This window comes from Toxorhynchites rutilus, chromosome 2 (genome assembly GCF_029784135.1).
Source record: "Toxorhynchites rutilus septentrionalis strain SRP chromosome 2, ASM2978413v1, whole genome shotgun sequence".
NCBI classification, from domain to species: Eukaryota; Metazoa; Arthropoda; class Insecta; order Diptera; family Culicidae; genus Toxorhynchites; species Toxorhynchites rutilus.
In genome coordinates, this window is record NC_073745.1 from 101,744,073 (window position 1) to 101,766,362 (window position 22,290).

Below are 22,290 nucleotides of genomic sequence, written 5' to 3' on the forward strand. Positions count from 1 at the left end.
GGAACATGTCATATTAGAAGGATCGTAATAGTAATAAAGTTAGACCAATACCTGGTACATTGCACGTCGCAGTTTGACGCAGACTTGGTCCAATGATTGTGAAGAGGGGACCCCTGAAAATAATGGATTTTCGTGATTTTTTTTTCGGATGTTACGAATAAAGTAAAGTGTTCGGGTATTTTGATGATTGTTTAAGATATATTTGAAGATGTATTTTCCATTCTTTGAGTGCACGAATACTGATTATGACGCTGTTGACGGCTGGATGCGTAGATGTCTGAAAATCGGTACCTTGTTGGTGGTATCGGTTCTGAAGCAACGAGGTGTCGTAGAACAAATTTTAATGAATATTTTGAAACTTTAAGACAATACTTAAAGCGTTACATAGGGGTTTTTTGAAAATTCGAAAAATTGCCAAAACGGCGGCCATTTTTGTTAAAAATTAGACATTTTTCATGAAAAATCTCTAAATAGCGATTTTTCAAAAATCGAAAAAATGATATATCGAAAAACGGCTATGTAACGCCGATAATTCATTTTTACATGCTGATAAACAATTTCAGCCAGATCGGTCGAGTAGATCCTGAGATATCGACACCACCAGTTGAAATAACATGGTTTCGAGAAAAACGCGCTTTAAAATTCGTACATACCTTAAGGTGACTTCATACTTTTGTGGCTGTAACTTTCCATATTTCGTTTCCATAAAATACGATAAATTTTTTTAGGACAACATTTCTGAGGGCATAAACTTCCCAAAAATGCAAGAAACAAAAATTCGTTTTTTTCGATTTTCTAGACCGGGGTCCTCCCTTAAACAATCGTAATTCTCATGATGCTATTCGGTATCATCGATTAGCTTTTTCATTAAAATACCAACATTCTCAGAATTGTTTAATGTTGGATACAAGATGATGATGTGTGAAAATGTATATTAACTGTCATGAAGAAAACATTCGAATTCTTAGAGGTGGAAAACTATTGTTACTCTTTCGTTCCATTGGTTTTGGTAGTCCTGAGAAGGACTGTTTGTTTTTAAATAAGTTTCAAATGAAAAGCACCAGTGCACTTTACTTTTTGGCAGCAGCTTTCTTTGCTGGTGCTGCCTTTTTCGGTTTTGGAGTTTTAGGCTTCTTCGCTGCTGTCTTCGATGCTTTGGTTGGTTTCTGTTTGGAAGCGGCTGCTTTCTTTACGGTTCCAGCCTTTTTGGCGGTTTTGGCGACGACAGCTTTAGCCTTCTTCTGAACCGCTTTTTTTGCTGGTGCTTCCTTCGGCTTTTTGGCAGCAGCAGTTTTAGAAGTGGCTGCCTTTTTGGCGACTTTCTTTTCCCCTGCAGGTTTCTTCCCAGTCGCAGCTTTCTTTGGTTTCTTCTCGCCCGCAGGTGTCTTATCCTTAGGTTTGATTTTGAAGGATCCCGATGCTCCACTTCCTTTGGTTTGCACAAGATTACCTTTCTCGACACCACTCTTCAAAGATTTTTTTATGAAAGTTGAGAGCTTAGCAACATCACACTTGTAATTGGCACCGATATACTTCTTGATGGCCTGAAGAGAAGATCCATTACGATCCTTTAAGGTCTTGATGGCGGCCAGAACCATTTCGTTCACTGGTGGATGGGTGGCTGGCTTTTTTGGTTTCTTATCCTCTCCTTTAGGAGCACGAGCCTTTTTCGGTGTCTTGGCTGGAGATGCAGCAACTGATGCTGCGGGAACGACTTCAGTAGCTGTTTCGGCCATTTTATTCACTGTGTTTCACTGCTATGTTTCAACGAAATGCTGAATTCATTGATGCGCTCGGTGCCGCCGTTTGTGCTCGGAATCGAAAACTGTGTTAGGGAAACTCAAAGCGTATTTGTAATTGATGTTTTAAAAAATGTTACTTTTCTTTGTTACAGTCCTCACATGTTTATCAGATACCTTATTTAATATTTACTATGATGTTTGAGCTACCATTTAAAGTTGCTCTGTTTTTAAAAGTCCAAGCCGATACTCAATAATTTACGATAAATGCTAATGATATGTATCAGAAGTATCAACACTCTGTCGAAAATGTTCAATTTTCTTACATTGCAAAAGATAAACAGTTATTAAACCTAATTCTAATGAAATAGGGACAATTTTTCGATATATGGATACCAGAATTGAATGTTTTTTCACAACATTACGAAGCATTCTTATCAAAACTTGGGGCAATCGGAGTAGCTAAAGCAATTTTTGATTTCCGTTCGTTACCATAAGAAATATTATCCTTTTACAAGATTATCAATCTTATTTCAATTTATTCATTTGTTGGAATAATATATTTACTGATCCGAGACAAAACACTCAATATTTCATTTTCTGAAATACTTCATGTTTCGACCCAAGGGTTGATTCGTTAGACAAACAGTCTGTCATCACTTGTGTTATCGGTGATATGTTACGACAATCAAATGGTAGTTTTATTCAATATAGTTATACGTGAACACAATACAAAAATTATATCTAAATAACCCATTATGTAGGGAATTTTTAGTTATTTCACAGTTTGGTGTAAACAGTGGTAGAATAGAAAATACTGTTACCATAAACGAGATCTGCCTATTTCGATATGCGATTTTTTTCGTTAATTTTTTTTTTTTGAAATCATTTATCTTCTTCATAGTTAATAATCATCAATATCAATTCTTATAAAATAATAAATTCAATATTTTTCTCCATTTACGAATTGGTTTTATTTTTCGGACTATCTTATATTACTTTTCGTGATCTGCGGCCAAAATCGAGATTTCATTTTGTCTCTGACTACAAGGTATTTTTGTGTAGACTTTTTTTTTGAGTATGGTGATGGAATTAAATACACTACCGATAAAAAAAAACATTTGAATGATCAACTAAACCCAATTCCTCTATAAATTATTGGAAAATTACATAATGGATACAGCAGAGTTCAGTTTGGTGATCTCGAAAGCAGACACGGTTTGCTGACGGGCGCCGAACGCGAATAAAGTGTCTTTCTCAAGACAGGTCAGGAAGGAGTTGGAAATAGAGTTTTCTGTGGGATCTTCTCAAGACTAGAGACGAATGAACTTTAAAGTCTCTATAATTCAAGAAGAAGAAGGAGAAGATAATGGATACAGATTGCTATGAGAAAATATCTTACTGTTCTACATGTAAACATGTTACAAAATAACGAAAATAAGCAAACATACCTTGAAATCAGTGACACATTAGAATACAGATTACAAAAAGGGATATAACAATGTCCTAAAAATAAAATATCTTGCATATAAAACTAGCACCCAAATAAGGAAAAAGGACTCACTCTAGCAGTGTATTTATTATTTACACCATCAATGTACATGTTAAAGGAATTACTATTGGTGATTGATAAAATAATAAAATAGAAGAAATACTTAAACAAAATTAACTGAACAGTCATTTCAAGAAATTAAGAACATACATTCAAACGCACTACATTATAATAAAATTCACTCCATTACTACATGTACATGTAAATGTTCAGACATAAATATTATAAACATCATAATAATTATCTTTTGAATGCGTATATTGAATTGATATACCAGTTGGATTTCGTAACTCAAAATCGATAACCCAAAAGGTCAGTTTGTCGATGGTATAACATGTCTTGGGTCGTGAATCGTTTATATAAAATCATGGAAAATTGAGAGAAAATATGGCGTATTTTATCTCGGGATTGTATGTTCTATATTATTTTCACAAACGGATAAATTGATAGAAGATTGATACTCTTGCCTGAGCTGTGCCTGATGTATCATATGACAACAAATGGAAATCAAAAATTGCTTCAGCTGCTCCGATTACTCCAAAGTAAAGATGAAAATGCTTCGCTGTGTTATTAAGTGAGCACTCGATTCTGGTATCAATAGATCGGGAAAATGTTCCCATTTTATAAAAATGCAGTTTAATAACTGTCTATTTTTTGCAATGTGAGAAATTTGAACATTTTCGACATAGTGTTGATACTTCTGATACATATCATCTGCTTTTATGGAGAATTTTTAGCGCATCGGTTGGGGAATTCAAATTTAGAACAACTTTAAATGGTATCTTGAATATCATAGAGAATAATAAGTAGTGCATCTGGTAAAAATATGAAAACAAAACAGAGAAAATTGACATTTCTTAAAGTATGAATTACAAAAACGCAAAATGTTTTTCCAACATAAAACTCAAACGAACACATTGAGTTTCCCTAACACAGATGTCGATTTCAATCATTAGTCGTCAACAAAAAAAATCAGCATCCCGTCGAACTATAGCAGTGAAACACAGTGAATAAAATGGCCGAAACAGCTACTGAAGTCGTTCCCGCAGCATCAGTTGCTGCATCTCCAGCCAAGACACCGAAAAAGGCTCGTGCTCCTAAAGGAGAGGGTAAGAAACCGAAAAAGTCAGCCACCCATCCACCAGTGAATGAAATGGTTTTAGCCGCCATCAAGACTTTGAAGGAACGTAATGGATCATCTCTTCAGGCGATCAAGAAGTATATCGGTGCCAATTACAAGTGTGACGTTGCTAAGCTCTCAACTTTCATTAAAAAATCTTTGAAGAGTGGTGTCGAGAAAGGTAATCTTGTGCAAACCAAAGGAAGTGGAGCATCAGGATCTTTTAAAATTAAATCAAAGGACAAGAAACCAGAGGGCGAAAAGAAACCTAAGAAAACAACGGCTGCGAAAAGGCCTACTGGAGAGAAGAAAGTCGCCAAAAAGGCAGCTACTTCCAAAACTGCTGCTGACAAAAAACTAAAGGCAGCACCAGCAAAGAAAGCTGTTGAGAAGAAGGCTAAAGCAGCCGTCGCAAAGAATGCCAAAAAGGCTGGAACGGTGAAGACAGCAGCCGTTCCCAAACAGAAATCAACCAGACCATCGAAAACAGCAACGAAGAAACCAAACCGAAAAAAGCTACTCCGGCTAAGAAAATCGCTCCGAAAAAACCCGCTACCAAGAAGTAAAGTTTCTCATCGGGAAATTCATTTAAAAACAAACAGTCCTTCTCAGGACTACCAAACACAATGAATCGAAAGAGTAACAATAATTTTCCACCTCTAATAACTCATATATTTTCTTCATGACAGTCAATAAACATTTATTAGATTTATTATTTTATTTCATTCATGTTGACGGGTGCAATTAAAAAATTGAATTTCGGTCACGTCACGGAAATTTTCCAATTTTGAGCGTTTATTGTTTAGTCATTTCTTAACGGAACAATGAGATTTTTGCACAATTTGCAATTTAAACTCTCAAAGATATTCAGAATAAACGTGCAACAAATATTATAACGTAATCCTACGTAAACTATGAGGGTCGTGTCTCGGCCACAAGTCTTCCACTTTTTCCAACGAAAAGAGTGATACCGTAATGTATAATTCTTGATAAACGATTTACTAGAATACATTGGCCCAAGTCTCTGTCAAATGACGATTTGTCTTGAAATGTGTTAAGTTTGGACCAAATTCAATTGAAATTATCTTAATCGTTCAATGATTACAAGTACATAAGCTTCGCTTGCGATGATTCATCATTCAACGCATAATCCACAGACACAGACATTCAAAAAAGAAAAAAAAGAAAGAAATTATTATCCATAAATTAAATTACATGTCTTCTAACATCATAAATAAAATTATCTTGCTAATGAACAATAACTGCTTTGAAAACATTTAAAAGAACTCTTTACATGAGAAATATTGTGGCCCTGAAAAGGGCCGTTTTGTTGAACCGTACACCAAATTATATCATTTAACCTCCGAAACCATAAAGAGTACGACCTTGGCGTTTCAAAGCGTACACAACGTCCATTGCGGTAACCGTCTTCCGTTTGGCGTGTTCGGTATAGGTAACAGCATCTCGGATAACGTTTTCCAGAAATACTTTCAGCACACCACGAGTTTCTTCGTAGATGAGACTGGAAATACGCTTCACTCCCCCACGACGAGCCAAACGACGGATAGCGGGCTTTGTGATTCCCTGGATGTTATCACGCAGAACCTTACGATGACGCTTGGCTCCTCCTTTGCCCAGTCCCTTTCCTCCTTTACCACGGCCAGTCATTTTTCTGGACTATTTTAGATTGTTTTCGAGTTCAAACGATGAATGAAACTGATGCTCTTTGCCTCATACATACATACATCTGTATTTCCATTTTCAATTTTCCAGTTATTAGATTTACATTTTAAGAGTTCTGTCATATGACATTTCAGCTTGATTTCCTTTCCTAGTTTTCCTTGTTTCAGTATTCAAATATTTATGATGATTTATTTTGAGATCTCGATCTCAGCTAATTTATTATAATCTATTCTAACTAACCTAACCTAATTCTAATCATATATGTTTCTTATTATTTCAAAATCAGAAATCCGTGTTTTAGCTTTGAATGTTTCAGTAATTTGTATTATTCTAGTTTGAAGCGGAATTATCTTTGCTGTTTCGTGTATTTCTCTTGTACTAGTTCCTATTGGCAACTCCATTTTAATTGATTTGTTTTCGAGTGCTTTTAATTTCAATTTGTGTGAATTTGCACATAAGCTCCATACTGGGGCAGCGTAGTCAATTATTGGGATAAAAATTTGTTTAACTATTGTTACTTTGTTTGCTGTACTCAGTTTCGATTTTCTGTTAATCAATGGATAAAGTCTCTTTATAAATTTATTGCATTTAAGTCGCAGTTCTTCTATATGTTTGTTGAATAGTAATTTTGAATCCATTGGTAATCCTAAATACCTTGCTACTTTTGTCCATTCTGTTGCTATGTTGTTCAATATAATTTTGTCTTCTATTTTAGGATCCAGTTTTGGAGTTGGTCTGTGTGGAAATACAATTACCTGTGTTTTGTTTGCGTTAATTTTAATCTTCCAGTTTTTTAGATACTCACAAAATATGTTCAAGCTTTTTTGAAGTTTTCTAATAATTGGTTTCAGTATTCTCCCTTTACCGAGAATAGCAGTATCATCGGCATAAACTGATAATATACTTTCAGATAGTGGTGGAATATCCGCAGTGAATACTGAGTATAACACCGGGCCCAACACACTGCCCTGAGGGACTCCTGCTGGTACTTCAAATGAATTCGATTGGGTGCCATGTACTATTACCTTAAATGTCCTGTTTGCTAGATAATTTTCAATAGTTTTTGTCGGATATGTTGGAAAATTCATTATTTTTAATTTGTGTACTAATCCTTGATGCCACACATTGTCAAATGCTTTTTCTATATCTAGTAGTACCATCACTGTAGTGTTCGACAATGACTTACTCTTTTTAATGATATTTGTTACTCTGACCAACTGATGAACTGTCGAGTGTCCTCTTTTAAATCCAAATTGTTCTGCTCTGATGATATCATTCGTTTCAATGTGTTCCAACATACGATTTAGAATAATTCTTTCAAAAATTTTACTAATATTCGATAAAAGACTAATTGGTCTATAGCTTTTCTCGCTAGTCGGATCATTACCTGGCTTAAGAATGGGCATTACTTTGGCCACTTTCCAGCCTTTAGGAAAATATCATGGATTAAGACAAGAGTTAAATATTGATGCGAACACTTTGTACATTTTTTCGCTGAGTTTTTTTAATACAATATTGAACATCCCATCAAAACCTGGAGCTTTCATATTCCTAGTGTAGTGGATTACTTTCTTAACCTCTTATATAGTAATTTTCTTGTTCTGTGGTAAGTAGCTATTTGTTTGTTTTAAATTGTTAATTGTTTGGGTCACAGATTCTTCGTATGGACTGGTAAAGTTTTCGCCGAGCTTATGGGAATTAGAAATATGGACTGCTATTGCATTGGCTTTTTCAGATGGTGTTATCAACGTTGAGCTTTCTGATATAAGTGGTGGTATTTGTTGAGGCTTGTTTTTCAATATTTTTGTCATTTTCCAAAAAGGGTTTGAATTTTTCTTCAGACCTGCTATAGTGTTTGCAAATTTTTCATTTTTGATTACATTTAAACGTACAGATCCATTCAGCTCGCGCAGTCCGAAGATATCGGTCGCAAATTTGTTCGCGTCTATTATAGAGTGGAGATTATACCGTTATCAGTTCGTGGCTGGTGAAGTTATTTCGCCATAACGGGGTTCTCTTTATTGCGCGAGTGAGGAGAGCAGCAATCACTACCAGCGTGAGGAACAAGTCCTCCACGGCGGACGCGGTGCGTGTGCCGTATCATCGCTGTGTGTGCTTTAGCATCGTCATCGATTCCATCATCGTGTTGTGGTGCGATATACCGTTGCATCTGTGCCGAGCGATTGCCACGCGGTTCGATTGGGACACCGTTTCATTTCATTCGCATTGGTGTGCGATTTAGGTATAATATATATTAGGTTTAGAAATACAAAAAAAAATAAAAATTATATTATTTTATATCTGCCGTAATGGCAGAAGGTCATGTTGACATGGAGATTGAAACTACTGTTTCCTCCTCACTAGCTACAACGGGGGCTGGGAAGTCGCTTAAACGCGTTCCACCCTCAGAAGATGTCTCTTCAGAGAAAGAGGTAATCTACCTTAACAAGCCCCCCTCAAGAAAATTGGCAAACTTTTCCTCTTCGCCAACAAAAGGCTCATATGGCGTCAGCCTAACGGGGCCGGGAGTTCAATATTTTGACAATGTTTGCTTAGACTATGTTAGTAATATGTAACCGATTACTCGCGGTTGATTCGAGGTTAGTATTACAAGTGTTCTCATAATTGGTATGTCGCAGTCTTCGATGCTCTGTACGTGTGCCCGACATGGGATATTTCCTATTGGGATGCAGCTGACCATTAATCAGCAACGCCCCCCTAGTCTGTACCCCATATCTAGCGTGGTGCGTCTTTCTCGACTCGAGGAATCCAGGATAGAATGGTCACTAGCCGGCGCAATCATCAGCTCGTGTAGAGTTGTCATGAGCGGTACAACCTTTGGCTCTTGTTGAATAATCAGTGGACTGCACAACCTTCGACCCGTGCATCTGTAAAGAGTGTGTGTATGTATTGCCGCGACTAAGTAAAAGTTTATCGATCGAATAGGAGGGATATGAAACGGGGACACAACGAAGGAAACATCATTAAACGTTGACATCGGCGTTTCTGAGGAACAGGTATAGATGAAGCAGAAGATCAGGATCCCGGCTACCTAAGATATTCCGGACGGGGATATCCGATTGTCTGCCTTGTGCTCTCAGTGCTCTAGAGAGCTGAGAGCGAGCAGCATGGAACCGGATACACGACCAGACAACATGCTCGATGTCGTGGTAGCCATCGCCACAATCACAAAGATTGTTTGCTGCGAGCCCAATGCGATAGAGATGCGCGTTTAGGTTGTAGTGATTGGACATAAGCCGAGATATCACGCGAATGAAATCACGACCTACATTCAATCCCTTGAACCATGCACTCGTCGAGACCTTAGGGATAATCGTGTGTAACCAACGACCGAACTCATCACCACTCCAAATGCGCTGCCAAATTACGAGCGTATACTGACGAGGAATGTGGAAAAATTCATTATAAGCAATTTGCCTTTCAAAAAGTGTGCCTTCTAAAGCGCCCACCTTAGCTAGCGAGTCCGCTTTCTCATTCCCCGGAATCGAGCAATGAGAGGGAACCCATGCTAAGGTAATCTTGAATAATTTTTCGACCAAAACACTCAATAGTTGTCTTATTCTTGTTAGGAAATAAGATGAGCGTTTATCAACTTTCATTGAGCGGATTGCCTCTATTGAGCTGAGACTGTCTGAAAAAATAAAATAGTGGTCGATGGGCAATGTTTCAATGATCCCTAATGCGTAATATATCGCACCCAGTTCAGCGACATACACGGAACAAGGATCTTTGAGTTTGAAAGAGGCACTGGAATTTTCATTGAAGATGCCGAAGCCAGTAGACCCGTTTATGAATGAACCGTCAATAAAGAACATTTTATCAGATCCAACTTTCCCATATTCTGCCAAAAATATCGGCGGAATAGAATCGGAGCGTAGGTGACCTGGGATTCCATGGATTTTTTGTCGCATGGACAGATCAAAAATGACAGAGGAATTGCAGAAGTATGGGAAGCAAACTTGGTTGGAGATGCCTGGTGAAGGGTGCACGTCGTGGGTAAGGTACTCATGGTATAAAGACATAAAACTTGACTGAGGAGTCAGTTGGAGTAGATTTTCGAAGTTATCAATCACCAATGGATTCATGATCTTGCAACGGATGAGAAATCTGTAGGATAATTATGTGAGCCGAAGAGTAAGCGGGGGTACTCCTGCCAAAACTTCGAGACTCATCGTATGTGTCGAATGCAAACACCCCATGGTTATACGCAAGCAACGATATTGTATTCTCTCCAGCTTGAGAATATGAATCCTGGCAGCTGATCGGAAGCATAAACTGCCATATTCTAACACTGATAATATCGTTGTTTTGTACAACTGAATGAGGTCTCCTGGATGGGCACCCCACCATGTTCCGGTAATTGTTTGGAGAAAATTGATTCTTTGCTGGCATTTCTGTTTCAAATACGCAATGTGTCTCCCCCAGGTACACTTAGAATCAAAATATACACCCAGGTATTTGAAAAACATAGAGTGTTGGATCGTTTTTCCGGATAGGTGAAGCTGGAATTGGGCGGGTTCGTGCTTCCTAGAAAAAACGACCATTTCAGTTTTCTCCGTAGAGAATTCGATACCCAGCTTGAGGGCCCACGTGAACAGATTATTCAGGGTATCTTGCAACGACTTTTGCAGAACGACGGGATTAGTACCCGTGATGGAAATAACTCCATCGTCTGCAAGTTGTCTCAGCGTGCAGTCTCTAGTTAGACAATCATCCATATCATTGACGTGAAAACTGTACAAGAGGGGGCTTAGGCAGGAGCCTTGTGGTAGGCCCATAAAACTGTAACGAGAAGATTTCGAGCTGCCATGAGCTTGCAATCGGCCTATACGAGTTGTGATCGCAAGCCGGCTTGTTGGGTTTTCGTACGGCTATCACTCTCACTTGTCTCCAGTCATGCGGGACTATATTCAGCTCCAGAAACTTGTTGAACAAGTTCAGCAAGGTTCAGTTTTGCCAAGTCGGGAAGATTCTTCAACAAGTTGAATTTAATCTTGTCCGACCCCGGAGCTGAATTGTTACATGAGAGAAGGGCAATTGAGAATTCCACCATCGAAAAATTCTCATAATCGCTTTGAAGTGGAATGTCGCGTACGACGTTTTGTGCAGGAACGGTGTCGGGGCAAACCTTCCTTGCAAAGTTAAAAATCCAACGGTCAGAGTATTCCTCACTTTCGTTTGTATGGTTCCAGCCACGCATTTTCCTAGCCGTATTCCAAAGAGTGCCCATAGCGGTCTCCCTTGACAAACCATTGACGAACTTCCGCCAATATCCACGCTTTTTTGCTTTAATCAAACCTTTTAGTTTGGCTTCTAGAGCTTGGTACTTTAGAAACCATTCCACTATTCCAGTTTTCCTGAATTTTTTGAAAGCGGATGATTTTTCAAGGTAGACCTTTGAACACTCCTTGTCCCACCAAAGTGATGGAGGACGACGTCGGAAAGTGGTAGCCGGTACACGTTTCTTTTGAGCTTGAAGTGCGCTTTCGTAAATCAAACTCGATATAAAGTTATACTCTTCGAGTGGAGGAAGTTCATGCATTGAAACAATTGCTTCAGATATTATTTCCGCAAATGTTCTCCAGTCAATATTCTTCGTGAGGTCATACGAAATATTGACTCACGAGAGCTTGATTCATTAGCGATCGATAAAATTATTGGTAGGTGATCACTACCGTTGGGATCTTGGATTACCTTCCACATGCAATCCAGGGATAACGAAGAAGAGCATAGAGATATGTCTAGCATGCTTGCCCGTGCAGGAGGGTTGGCTATTCTGGTTGCTTCCCCAGTATTCAAAACTGTCAATTTGAAGTTGTCGCACAGATCATAAATCAAAGTGGCACGGTTGTCATCGTAGAGTGATCCCCATGCTGTTCCATGGGAGTTGAAATCACCTAAGATTACCCGCGGCTCCGGCATTGCCTCGATAGTATCAAAGAACTGATGGCGGCCTACCGTAGTTCTGGGAGGGATATATATCGAAGCAATGCAGAGGTCTTTGCCATTGATTTGTGTCTGGTAAGCAACAACTTCAATGCCTGTCATCGATGGGAGAGTGACTCTATAGAAGGAGTGACATTTTTTAATCCCCAATAGTACGCCACCAAACGAGTCATTTCGATCGAGGCGAATAATGTTGAAATCGTGGAAATTCAGCTCATCGGCTGAAGAAAGCCATGTTTCACAGAGAGAAAATACATCACAGTTAGAGCTGTGAACTAATAATTTAAACTGATCTAGTTTAGGAATAATGCTTCTGCAATTCCACTGTATTACAGTGGTCAAATCCTTGACCTCTTGCACTGAATCAGGCATCGAGGGAAATGAACGCTGCCAAAAAACCACATTTTTCTTTCAAAAATGTTCTCACAATCGGAAGCAAACATAATACTATGCTTTTAAGAGGGTCGTTTATATTTAAAGCATTTAAAATGTTGTCCACCAGGTCAGAAAGCGCAAGCAAGCCAGATTGTGGCTGTTGTCTCGACCGCGAAAAAGGAGCAGACGTGTTGGGTGCTGCTCCGGGAAGTGCTGAGGACCCCTGGTGCGTAGAAGAACCGCTTAAACCAGGAGGTACTTGCTTCGGTCTATTCTCAGCACGTTCGATTCGAGTTTTCATTCCAACTTGGGAAGTTTCGGTTTTCTTTCTGGGGAGTGATGGAAAAGAAGTAATTTTTCTTTTCCTGATGGCACCCTGCGATGTACCGGAACTTCCTGCATTGGGAGCGTCAGCAACAGGCTCGTCGTTCTGCAGAATGGAGTAGGGATTGTCCAGAGTCGTTGGAACGGGACTCTTAAGCATTTCTGCATAAGTCTGCTTGGAACGTTCTTTTAAGGAACACTTGAGTTTTTCCCCTCGTTGTATGTACACCGGGCATTGAGTAAGATCATGAGGAGTCCTGCCGCAATGAAGACACTTGCGCTCTTTCGGGCAAGGATTCTCATCATGGCTCTCTCCACAATCTGCGGAACGTTTTTTGTTGCAACAATAGGCGGCCGTGTGACCGAGTTGCATACATTTGTTGCATTTCATTACCCGGGGTACAAACAACCGAACAGGTAAACGAAGTGCACCTATTACAACGTAGTTAGGAAGGGCGGAACCCTCAAATGTCACACGAAAAGAGTTTGTCCGATTGAGGACTCTTTTGTCATTTTTAAGTGACACAGATTTCAGTCGATCGCATGCAAGAATCTTCACACTTTTAAGTGAAGAGTTCTTGAAGCGACCGACACCATCGAGTATCTCTTTTCGAGTCAAACCCTTTTCGTTTATTACACCGTCTATTTCAACGTTGCAACAGGGTACGTATACGCGATACTCGATCGCAAAGAGATCACAGCGCGTTATTTCATTCGCTTGGGTTCCGCTGGAGACGATAACTCGTAATTTGTCTGGCCCCATCCGAGTAATCTCGGTAACTTCGGAAAATTTCTGTGTCAACTCTTTTGAGATGCGAATGACGTTAAGAGGTTTGGATTTTCGTCTAAAGTATACGATAAATGGGTCTTTGGCGCCATCAGGGTATTCTTTTAGACGAAAATCCTGCTTCTCGTCTTTTTCCTCATCTTCAGAGCTTTCTATCTCGTAAACAGAATTTTCCTCCTCATCTTCTGTTTCATCCTCCTGCTCTTCAGGAGGAGGTTCATTATCTGATATATTCTTTGGCGTGGATGGGGGATCCTCCCCGCCCTCTGCCATATTAATAAAAACGAAGAAGTAGACAACTGTTCGATATGAACAGAATATAATAGTTTGGAAAATACAAATTAGTAAAAGAAATTATATTTCTATATTAGTTATTGTTGAAAATTTTATTTATTTCAATTTTTGTTATTATGTGTAATTTAAAATGAAAAAAGTTCCAATAATAGTTCAACGGTGATGTATCAAAATGGACACCCCTAATGCCAACGCTTGCCGATTTGGTAAACACAAAGTTTAAACAATGGTGTAAATCGTGCACAGAAGCTATACAGAATGATGGAAGAAGAAAGAGGAAAATAAACTTCTACTTGCCGCCGCTGTGTAGCGTGTGTGATGATGTGTCTTGCTGCCGGATTGAAACTCCCGTTGGTGGGTGTTAAAATTTTGGACAGCCGCCAACTAGGAAAAGTATCCCAAGAAGAGGGAAAAACTAAATTCACGCCGTCAGACTCGTTTCGAGTAACTTTTGCTGGTTCCGCTCTACCTGACTACGTCGTGGTGGGCAAATTGAGATTGCCTGTGCGACTCTTCGTGCCAAAGCCCATTCAGATTATTGTGCCAACAAGGAGCGCTGTGCCACTTGCGGAGAGCAATATGAGGGGAAATCCTGCAGTGCGACTGAGCATAAATGTCCATATTGCGGGGGATCCCCACGAGCTCTCAGTTTGTGAAACTTACAAGAGTCGCTGGGAGAAACAGAAGCGCTCTTTGGAGGAACGCTCGAAATGCACTTTTGCGGATATTTTAAAGGGCGCTTCTCCACTGGCCCAACAACAACAACCAATCAACACACAAAATGTCTTCGCCACGTTGCCCGTTGACGAAATAGAAGCGGACACAGCTAACGGGGGCACACCGTTCATTTTCCAAGGGAATCCCCGGCGCAAAAATGTGACCACTCCCAAAGTTCAAGGACAAGCCCCTCCGGTGATACCCCCTGTTAGCATGCCTAAAAAATCGAGTGTAGCGGACAAGCAAAATCAGGTTCCTCCTGGTTTCCGTGGGAATAATTCACCTTCGAATGGCCCAGCACTCGAGGGGACATCAAAAACACATCCCTGTTTTTCCGTCCAGTTCAACTTCCCAATCGGGATTTATAAAGTTGTCTGACCTTTTGGACCAAATCTTCAAGTGTTTTAATGTTTCCGACTCCATCAGAACCATTGTCATTTCAATGCTTCCAGTATTAAAGACAATTTTGCAACAATTGATGCAAACATGGCCCCTCCTTGCAATGATTATCTCTCTTGATGTCTAATTTAAATAGAGAGGTCGGAGATATCACTGTTTTACAGTGGAATTGTCGTAGTCTTATCCCTAAATTGGATACATTCAAATTTTTAATTCATAAGTTCAATTGTGATGTTTTTGCTCTGTCCGAAACTTGGCTTTCTTCGCGAGATGATCTCTCTTTCCACGATTTTAATATCATACGCTTGGACCGTGATGACAGATACGGAGGGGTGCTATTGGGTATCAATAAGTGCCACTCATTTTTTCGAATTGACCTTCCACCTATTGGAGGGATCGAAGTTGTTGCTTGTCATGCAAACATCAGAGGCAAAAACCTCTGTATTGTCAGCTTGTATTGGCCTCCGAGAGGTTAGCCGCAATCAACTTGTTGACATGTGCTCACTCCTTCCTGAGCCACGATTGATCTTGGGAGACTTCAACTCTCACGGAACTGCCTGGGGGGAACAGTACGACGACAATCGTTCATTGTTGATATATGACCTTTGTAACAGCTTCAATATGACCGTTTTGAACACTGGGGAAACAACACGTGTACCTAAACCTCCTGCTAACCCAAGTGCTCTTGACCTCTCGCTTTGCTCGAATACACTATCGTTGCAAGTGGAATGTAATCCAGGACCCCAACGGCAGTGACCACTTGCCAATCAAAATTTCCATCACCATTGGTTCGAATTCTTCTGAATCTATAAACATGGCATATGACCTCACAAGACACATTGACTGGAAAAAAATATGCGGACGCAATTGCTCTAGCCATCAATTCCAGAGATGGGTTGCCTCCATTGGAGGAGTATAACTTCCTTTCTCGTTTGATATATGACAGCGCGATTCGCGCTCAAACGAAACCCATCCCAGGCTTTGACTTTTCGTCAAAGGCCTCCCAATCCATGGTGGGATAGCCAATGTTCCAAGTTTTATCAGGATAAATCGAACGCATTATAAGCTTTTCGGAAACGTCGAACCATTGAGAATTTTCAAACGTATTTGGACCTTGAAAATCAATTTAAAAACTTGATCAAAGGGAAAAAACGTGCTTATTGGCGAAATTTCGTGGGAGGTTTGTCACGAGAAACGTCAATGAAAAAATTATAGAAAGTGGCTCGAAACATGAGAAATCGCTCTTCATCGAATGAAAGCGAAGAATATTCACATCGATGGATTTTTAATTTTGCACGGAAGGTTTGTCCCGATTCCGCTCCTGTGCAAAAAATTGTTCGAGATATACCACAAGATAGGTGCGATCTTGATTCCGAGTTTTCGATGGTAGAATTCTCTCTTACTCTCCTTTCTTGTAACAATTTGGCTCCAGGAACGGATAGAATTAAGTTCAACTTGTTAAAAAACCTCCCTGATGTGGCGAAACATCGCTTGTTGAATTTATTCAATCGGTTTCTGGAGCATAATATTGTTCCAGATGATTGGAGACAAGTGCGAATTATAGCTATTCAAAAACCCGGAAAACCCGCGTCCGACTTCAATTCGTACCGCCCAATAGCAATGCTGTCTTGTATACGGAAATTGTTGGAGAAAATGATCTTGTTTCGCCTTGATCGTTGGGTTGAAACGAATGGCTTACTCTCAGATACACAATATGGGTTCCGCAGGGGCAAGGGGACGAATGATTGTCTTGCGTTGCTTTCTTCAGAAATTCAAATGGCTTACGCCGAAAAAAAACAAATGGCTTCAGTATTCTTGGACATAAAGGGGGCCTTTGATTCTGTTTCAATAGAGGTTTTGTCAGACAAATTACACTCTCGGGGTCTGCCGCCTCTGTTGAATAATATGTTATATAACTTGCTTCGTGAGAAACAGTTGAACTTTTCTCACGGGGATTCGACAGTAAATCGGGTCTCCTACATGGGTCTCCCCCAGGGCTCATGTTTAAGCCCCCTTTTGTACAACTTCTATGTAAGCGACATCGACAATTGTCTTACACAAAATTGCAGCCTAAGACAACTTGCAGATGACGGAGTGGCGTCTGTCGTAGGATCAAACGAATCCGACCTGCAAGGACCCTTACAAGATACTTTGAACAATTTTTCAACCTGGGCCATTGGGCTAGGGATCGAATTCTCCACGGAGAAAACAGAGATGGTGGTTTTTTCTAGGAAGCATAGACCAGCAAAACCAAAGCTTCAACTTTTGGGTAAACCGATCACTCATGCTATGTCATTCAAGTATCTTGGGGTCTGGTTCGACTCCAAATGTACTTGGGGGGCCCATATTAGGTATCTGAGTAAAAAATGCCAACAAAGAATAAACTTTCTCCGTACAATTACCGGCACATGGTGGGGAGCCCATCCCGAAGATCTTATAATGTTGTATCGAACAACTATTCTCTCAGTGATGGAGTATGGCAGTTTCTGTTTTCAATCAGCTGCCAAAACACATCTCATTAAACTCGAGCGAATTCAGTATCTTTGTCTCCGTATTGCGTTGTGATGATGTGTCTTGCTGCCGGATTGAAACTCCCGTTGGTGGGTGTTAAAATTTTGGACAGCCGCCAACTAGGAAAAGTATCCCAAGAAAAGGTAAAAACTAAATTCACGCCGTCAGACTCGTCTCGAGTAACTTTTGCTGGTTCCGCTCTACCTGACTACGTCGTGGTGGGCAAATTGAGATTGCCTGTGCGACTCTTCGTGCCAAAGCCCATTCAGATTATTGTGCCAACAAGGAGCGCTGTGCCACTTGCGGAGAGCAATATGAGGGGAAATCCTGCAGTGCGACTGAGCATAAATGTCCATATTGCGGGGGATCCCCACGAGCTCTCAGTTTGTGAAACTTACAAGAGTCGCTGGGAGAAACAGAAGCGCTCTTTGGAGGAACGCTCGAAATGCACTTTTGCGGATATTTTAAAGGGCGCTTCTCCACTGGCCCAACAACAACAACCAATCAACACACAAAATGTCTTCGCCACGTTGCCCGTTGACGAAATAGAAGCGGACACAGCTAACGGGGGCACACCGTTCATTTTCCAAGGGAATCCCCGGCGCAAAAATGTGACCACTCCCAAAGTTCAAGGACAAGCCCCTCCGGTGATACCCCCTGTTAGCATGCCTAAAAAATCGAGTGTAGCGGACAAGCAAAATCAGGTTCCTCCTGGTTTCCGTGGGAATAATTCACCTTCGAATGGCCCAGCACTCGAGGGGACATCAAAAACACATCCCTGTTTTCCGTCCAGTTCAACTTCCCAATCGGGATTTATAAAGTTGTCTGACCTTTTGGACCAAATCTTCAAGTGTTTTAATGTTTCCGACTCCATCAGAACCATTGTCATTTCAATGCTTCCAGTATTAAAGACAATTTTGCAACAATTGATGCAAACATGGCCCCTCCTTGCAATGATTATCTCTCTTGATGTCTAATTTAAATAGAGAGGTCGGAGATATCACTGTTTTACAGTGGAATTGTCGTAGTCTTATCCCTAAATTGGATACATTCAAATTTTTAATTCATAAGTTCAATTGTGATGTTTTTGCTCTGTCCAAAACTTGGCTTTCTTCGCGAGATGATCTCTCTTTCCACGATTTTAATATCATACGCTTGGACCGTGATGACAGATACGGAGGGGTGCTATTGGGTATCAATAAGTGCCACTCATTTTTTCGAATTGACCTTCCACCTATTGGAGGGATCGAAGTTGTTGCTTGTCATGCAAACATCAGAGGCAAAGACCTCTGTATTGTCAGCTTGTATTGGCCTCCGAGAGGTTAGCCGCAATCAACTTGTTGACATGTGCTCACTCCTTCCTGAGCCACGATTGATCTTGGGAGACTTCAACTCTCACGGAACTGCCTGGGGGGAACAGTACGACGACAATCGTTCATTGTTGATATATGACCTTTGTAACAGCTTCAATATGACCGTTTTGAACACTGGGGAAACAACACGTGTACCTAAACCTCCTGCTAACCCAAGTGCTCTTGACCTCTCGCTTTGCTCGAATACACTATCGTTGCAAGTGGAATGTAATCCAGGACCCCAACGGCAGTGACCACTTGCCAATCAAAATTTCCATCACCATTGGTTCGAATTCTTCTGAATCTATAAACATGGCATATGACCTCACAAGACACATTGACTGGAAAAAAATATGCGGACGCAATTGCTCTAGCCATCAATTCCAGAGATGGTTTGCCTCCATTGGAGGAGTATAACTTCCTTTCTCGTTTGATATATGACAGCGCGATTCGCGCTCAAACGAAACCCATCCCAGGCTTTGACTTTTCGTCAAAGGCCTCCCAATCCATGGTGGGATAGCCAATGTTCCAAGTTTTATCAGGATAAATCGAACGCATTATAAGCTTTTCGGAAACGTCGAACCATTGAGAATTTTCAAACGTATTTGGACCTTGAAAATCAATTTAAAAACTTGATCAAAGGGAAAAAACGTGCTTATTGGCGAAATTTCGTGGTAGGTTTGTCACGAGAAACGTCAATGAAAAAATTATGGAAAGTGGCTCGAAACATGAGAAATCGCTCTTCATCGAATGAAAGCGAAGAATATTCACATCGATGGATTTTTAATTTTGCACGGAAGGTTTGTCCCGATTCCGCTCCTGTGCAAAAAATTGTTCGAGATATACCACAAGATAGGTGCGATCTTGATTCCGAGTTTTCGATGGTAGAATTCTCTCTTACTCTCCTTTCTTGTAACAATTTGGCTCCAGGAACGGATAGAATTAAGTTCAACTTGTTAAAAAACCTCCCTGATGTGGCGAAACATCGCTTGTTGAATTTATTCAATCGGTTTCTGGAGCATAATATTGTTCCAGATGATTGGAGACAAGTGCGAATTATAGCTATTCAAAAACCCGGAAAACCCGCGTCCGACTTCAATTCGTACCGCCCAATAGCAATGCTGTCTTGTATACGGAAATTGTTGGAGAAAATGATCTTGTTTCGCCTTGATCGTTGGGTTGAAACGAATGGCTTACTCTCAGATACACAATATGGGTTCCGCAGGGGCAAGGGGACGAATGATTGTCTTGCGTTGCTTTCTTCAGAAATTCAAATGGCTTACGCCGAAAAAAAACAAATGGCTTCAGTATTCTTGGACATAAAGGGGGCCTTTGATTCTGTTTCAATAGAGGTTTTGTCAGACAAATTACACTCTCGGGGTCTGCCGCCTCTGTTGAATAATATGTTATATAACTTGCTTCGTGAGAAACAGTTGAACTTTTCTCACGGGGATTCGACAGTAAATCGGGTCTCCTACATGGGTCTCCCCCAGGGCTCATGTTTAAGCCCCCTTTTGTACAACTTCTATGTAAGCGACATCGACAATTGTCTTACACAAAATTGCAGCCTAAGACAACTTGCAGATGACGGAGTGGTGTCTGTCGTAGGATCAAACGAATCCGACCTGCAAGGACCCTTACAAGATACTTTGAACAATTTTTCAACCTGGGCCATTGGGCTAGGGATCGAATTCTCCACGGAGAAAACAGAGATGGTGGTTTTTTCTAGGAAGCATAGACCAGCAAAACCAAAGCTTCAACTTTTGGGTAAACCGATCACTCATGCTATGTCATTCAAGTATCTTGGGGTCTGGTTCGACTCCAAATGTACTTGGGGGGCCCATATTAGGTATCTGAGTAAAAAATGCCAACAAAGAATAAACTTTCTCCGTACAATTACCGGCACATGGTGGGGAGCCCATCCCGAAGATCTTATAATGTTGTATCGAACAACTATTCTCTCAGTGATGGAGTATGGCAGTTTCTGTTTTCAATCAGCTGCCAAAACACATCTCATTAAACTCGAGCGAATTCAGTATCTTTGTCTCCGTATTGCGTTGTGATGATGTGTCTTGCTGCCGGATTGAAACTCCCGTTGGTGGGTGTTAAAATTTTGGACAGCCGCCAACTAGGAAAAGTATCCCAAGAAAAGGTAAAAACTAAATTCACGCCGTCAGACTCGTCTCGAGTAACTTTTGCTGGTTCCGCTCTACCTGACTACGTCGTGGTGGGCAAATTGAGATTGCCTGTGCGACTCTTCGTGCCAAAGCCTATTCAGATTATTGTGCCAACAAGGAACGCTGTGCCACTTGCGGAGAGCAATATGAGGGGAAATCCTGCAGTGCGACTGAGCATAAATGTCCATATTGCGGGGGATCCCCACACGAGCTCTCAGTTTGTGAAACTGAAACCTCAACGCATACCATGAGTCTCGAGGTTTTGGCAGGCCTACTCCCACTAAAAGATCGCTTCAATTTATTATCTCTTCGGTTCCTCATCCGGTGTAAGGTTATGAACCCATTGGTGATCGGAAATTTTGAGCAGTTGATCGAGCTAAATTTTCATTCAGGATTCATGAGCTCATATCATGAATTCATCTCCATGGAGGTTGATCCTTCTTCGTATACTCCCAACCGTGTTTGTTTTCCTGACTACATCAATTCCTCTGTACATTTTGATCTGTTCATGAAGGAGAAAATCCATGGAATTCCAGATTATCATCGATCGGGGATCGTTCCTACGATCTTCAATGCAAAGTTTGGGCGTGTCAATTGTGATAATATGTACTTTACTGATGGGTCCTCTATGAATGAGTCCACAGGATTTGGAGTGTTCAACGAAATTTTTAGCACCTCCCACAGTCTTCAGAATCCTTGCTCTGTGTATATTGCTGAATTGGCAGCAATACATTGGGCGCTGGACAGCGTCGCCTCACGACCTGTTGAACACTATTACATTGTAACGGATAGTCTTAGCTCTGTCGAAGCTATCCGTTCAGTGAGGCCGGAAAAGCACTCGCCGTACTTCCTTGAGAGAATACGAGAAATTTTGAGTGCTTTATCCAGACGCTGTTATGTCATTACCTTTGTCTGGGTCCCTTCACATTGCTCAATTCCGGGTAACGAGAGGGCTGACTCATTGGCAAAGGTAGGTGCAATTGAAGGCGATATTTATCAGCGTCAAATCGCTTTCAATGAATTTTATTCTTTAGTCCGTAAAAATACCATCGCTAACTGGCAACGTAAGTGGAACGAAGATGAATTGGGTCGGTGGCTTCACTCGATTATCCCTAAGGTTAGCCTCAAACCATGGTTCAAAAGTCTGGACTTAAGTCGGGACTTTATTCGCACCTTCTCTCGACTCATGTCCAATCACTGTTCGTTAGACGCGCTACTCTTTCGTTTTAATCTTGCCGATGGCAATATCTGTGCTTGTGGCCAAGGTTACCACGACATCGAACACGTTGTTTG

General features: G+C 40.7%; 3 protein-coding genes across 3 annotated transcripts; 1 reads left to right on the forward strand and 2 right to left on the reverse strand.

The window, feature by feature from the left end:
• Positions 1 to 927: 927 nt before the first annotated feature.
• LOC129771979 (histone H1B-like) lies at positions 928 to 1,766 on the reverse strand. Its single transcript, XM_055776155.1, has one exon. It carries the CDS (start codon positions 1,734 to 1,736, stop codon positions 1,071 to 1,073), a length of 666 nt encoding a protein of 221 aa, XP_055632130.1. The 5' UTR covers positions 1,737 to 1,766; the 3' UTR covers positions 928 to 1,070.
• Positions 1,767 to 4,283: 2,517 nt separating this feature from the next.
• LOC129771969 (histone H1-like) lies at positions 4,284 to 5,379 on the forward strand. The gene has a single exon (XM_055776144.1). It carries the CDS (start codon positions 4,307 to 4,309, stop codon positions 5,039 to 5,041), a length of 735 nt encoding a protein of 244 aa, XP_055632119.1. The 5' UTR covers positions 4,284 to 4,306; the 3' UTR covers positions 5,042 to 5,379.
• A 388-nt stretch (positions 5,380 to 5,767) lies between these two features.
• On the reverse strand, positions 5,768 to 6,098 carry LOC129771986 (histone H4-like). The gene has a single exon (XM_055776161.1). It carries the CDS (start codon positions 6,077 to 6,079, stop codon positions 5,768 to 5,770), a length of 312 nt encoding a protein of 103 aa, XP_055632136.1. The 5' UTR covers positions 6,080 to 6,098.
• Positions 6,099 to 22,290: the final 16,192 nt, after the last annotated feature.

Coding starts and splice junctions, on each gene's coding strand:
- LOC129771969 (XM_055776144.1), top strand. CDS start 4,307: ATGGCCGAAACAGCTACTGAAGTCGTTCCCGCAGCATCAGTTGCTGCA.
- LOC129771979 (XM_055776155.1), bottom strand. CDS start 1,736: ATGGCCGAAACAGCTACTGAAGTCGTTCCCGCAGCATCAGTTGCTGCA.
- LOC129771986 (XM_055776161.1), bottom strand. CDS start 6,079: ATGACTGGCCGTGGTAAAGGAGGAAAGGGACTGGGCAAAGGAGGAGCC.